This window comes from Hordeum vulgare, chromosome 2H (genome assembly GCF_904849725.1).
Source record: "Hordeum vulgare subsp. vulgare chromosome 2H, MorexV3_pseudomolecules_assembly, whole genome shotgun sequence".
NCBI classification, from domain to species: domain Eukaryota; kingdom Viridiplantae; phylum Streptophyta; class Magnoliopsida; order Poales; family Poaceae; genus Hordeum; species Hordeum vulgare.
This window is the reverse complement of record NC_058519.1, coordinates 119,761,990-119,763,688: the sequence shown is the minus strand read 5'-3', so window position 1 is coordinate 119,763,688 and position 1,699 is coordinate 119,761,990. Positions and strand designations below refer to the sequence as shown.

The 1,699-nt window shown below is 50.7% G+C and overlaps 1 protein-coding gene across 1 annotated transcript; it reads left to right on the top strand.

Moving 5' to 3' along the window:
• Nucleotides 1-687: 687 nt before the first annotated feature.
• On the top strand, nucleotides 688-1,449 carry LOC123431434 (uncharacterized protein K02A2.6-like; the record flags this gene model as incomplete). The annotated part of the gene is made up of 1 exon (XM_045115209.1): nucleotides 688-1,449. A coding segment is annotated over one exon (762 nt), but the record flags the coding sequence as incomplete, so codon positions are not given.
• Nucleotides 1,450-1,699: the final 250 nt, after the last annotated feature.

The following is a 1,699-nucleotide window of genomic DNA, read 5'->3' as shown; positions in this document are numbered from 1 at the left end:
GATTCGGACTTGGTGGTCAACCAAGTGATGAAAGAGTGGGACGTAAGGAACCCCACCAAGACAACATACTGCAATGCAGTCAGGAAGCTGGAGAAGAAGTTTGAAGGTCTAGAACTTCATCATGTTCCAAGACTGAAGAACCAAGCAGCTGACGAGTTGGCGAAACTCGGATCCACTCGGAGACCAGTCCCGAGTGATGTCTGCCTTGAGCACCTCCATCTTCCTTCAGTTAAAGAAGATCCCTTCACGGAAGAACCGATACAACCCAAGAGCCCAACAGATCCGACTGGAGTCGATGTACCTGCGGTGGTTGATCTGGTCACGGAGATTCTGGTAGTCATTCCCGATTGGACTGTGCCGATCATGGCATATATCCTGAGACAAGAACTTCCAGAAGATGAAGTCCAAGCCCGGCAAATAGTTCGCAGGTCGAAGGCATTCACTGTCATTGATGGTCAATTGTACAAGGAGAGTGTTTCAGGCGTCCTCCAACATTGAGTTTCCCCAGAGGAAGGACAGTTGATCCTAGAGGATATCCACTCGGGAACCTGCGGCCATCACGCTTCTTCGAGAGCAATCGTCGCCAAGGCGTTCAGAGCTGGATTCTTCTGGCTGCAGGCTAACGAGATGGCCAAAGCTATGGTCGACCGATGGGAAGGCTGTCAGTTCTACTCCAACAAGTCCCACAAGCCAACATCTGCGCGAAAGACAATCCCACTTGTGTGGCCATTTGCCGTTTGGGGATTAGAAACAGTCGGACCATTCAAAACAGGCCAAGGAGGCTACACACATCTGTTGGTGGCAGTCGACAAGTTTACAAAATGGATAGAAGCCAAGCCCATCAAGAAACTCGACGCCTCCACAGCCGTTAAGTTTGTCAGGGACATCATCTCCAGATTCGGAGTGCCTCACAGCATAATCACGGACAATGGGACAAACTTCGACTCAGACAGATTCAAAGGTTTCTGTGCGAGTCAGGGTATCCGAGTGGATTTTGCTTCCGTAGCACATCCGCAATCCAATGGACAAGCTGAGCGTGCGAATGGACTTATCCTTCAAGGTTTGAAGCCTCGACTCTTGCGAGAGGTAGGACATGCTGCTGGTGCATGGGTCACCGAGTTACCTTCATTACTTTGGGGCCTCCGCACCACTCCAAACCGATCAACGGGGCGATCGCCGTTCTTCCTCGTCTATGGAGCAGAAGTGGTCCTTCCGAGTGACCTGCTTCACAATGCCCCGCGAGTCGAACTCTTCTCCGAAGCCGAAGCGGAACAAGCAAGGCAAGATGGAGTCGATCTTCTGGAGGAGGAACGCGAGATGGCACTCACTCGTTCAACAATTTACCAACAAGATCTGCGACGCTTTCATGCACGTCATGTCAGGAGCCGCACGTTCCAAGCAGGCGATTTAGTGCTCCGAGTGGATCAACAAAGACCCCACAAGTTGGCTCCGGCCTGGGAGGGGCCTTTCATCATTTCCAAGGTGCTGAACAACGGAGCATACAGACTCTACAATATTCAGAGGGAGACAGACGAGCCGCGCGCATGGAATGGAGATCTCCTCAAGCGTTTTTATACGTGATCGTTGACTGAAGCAGTGTAACGAACAAGTTTGAAGAAATAATATATTCAGCAGATTCAGTTTTGTGCAGATTCAGAGTTCTCACACACACAAAAAAACTTAGCTGCGGTCCTGCATC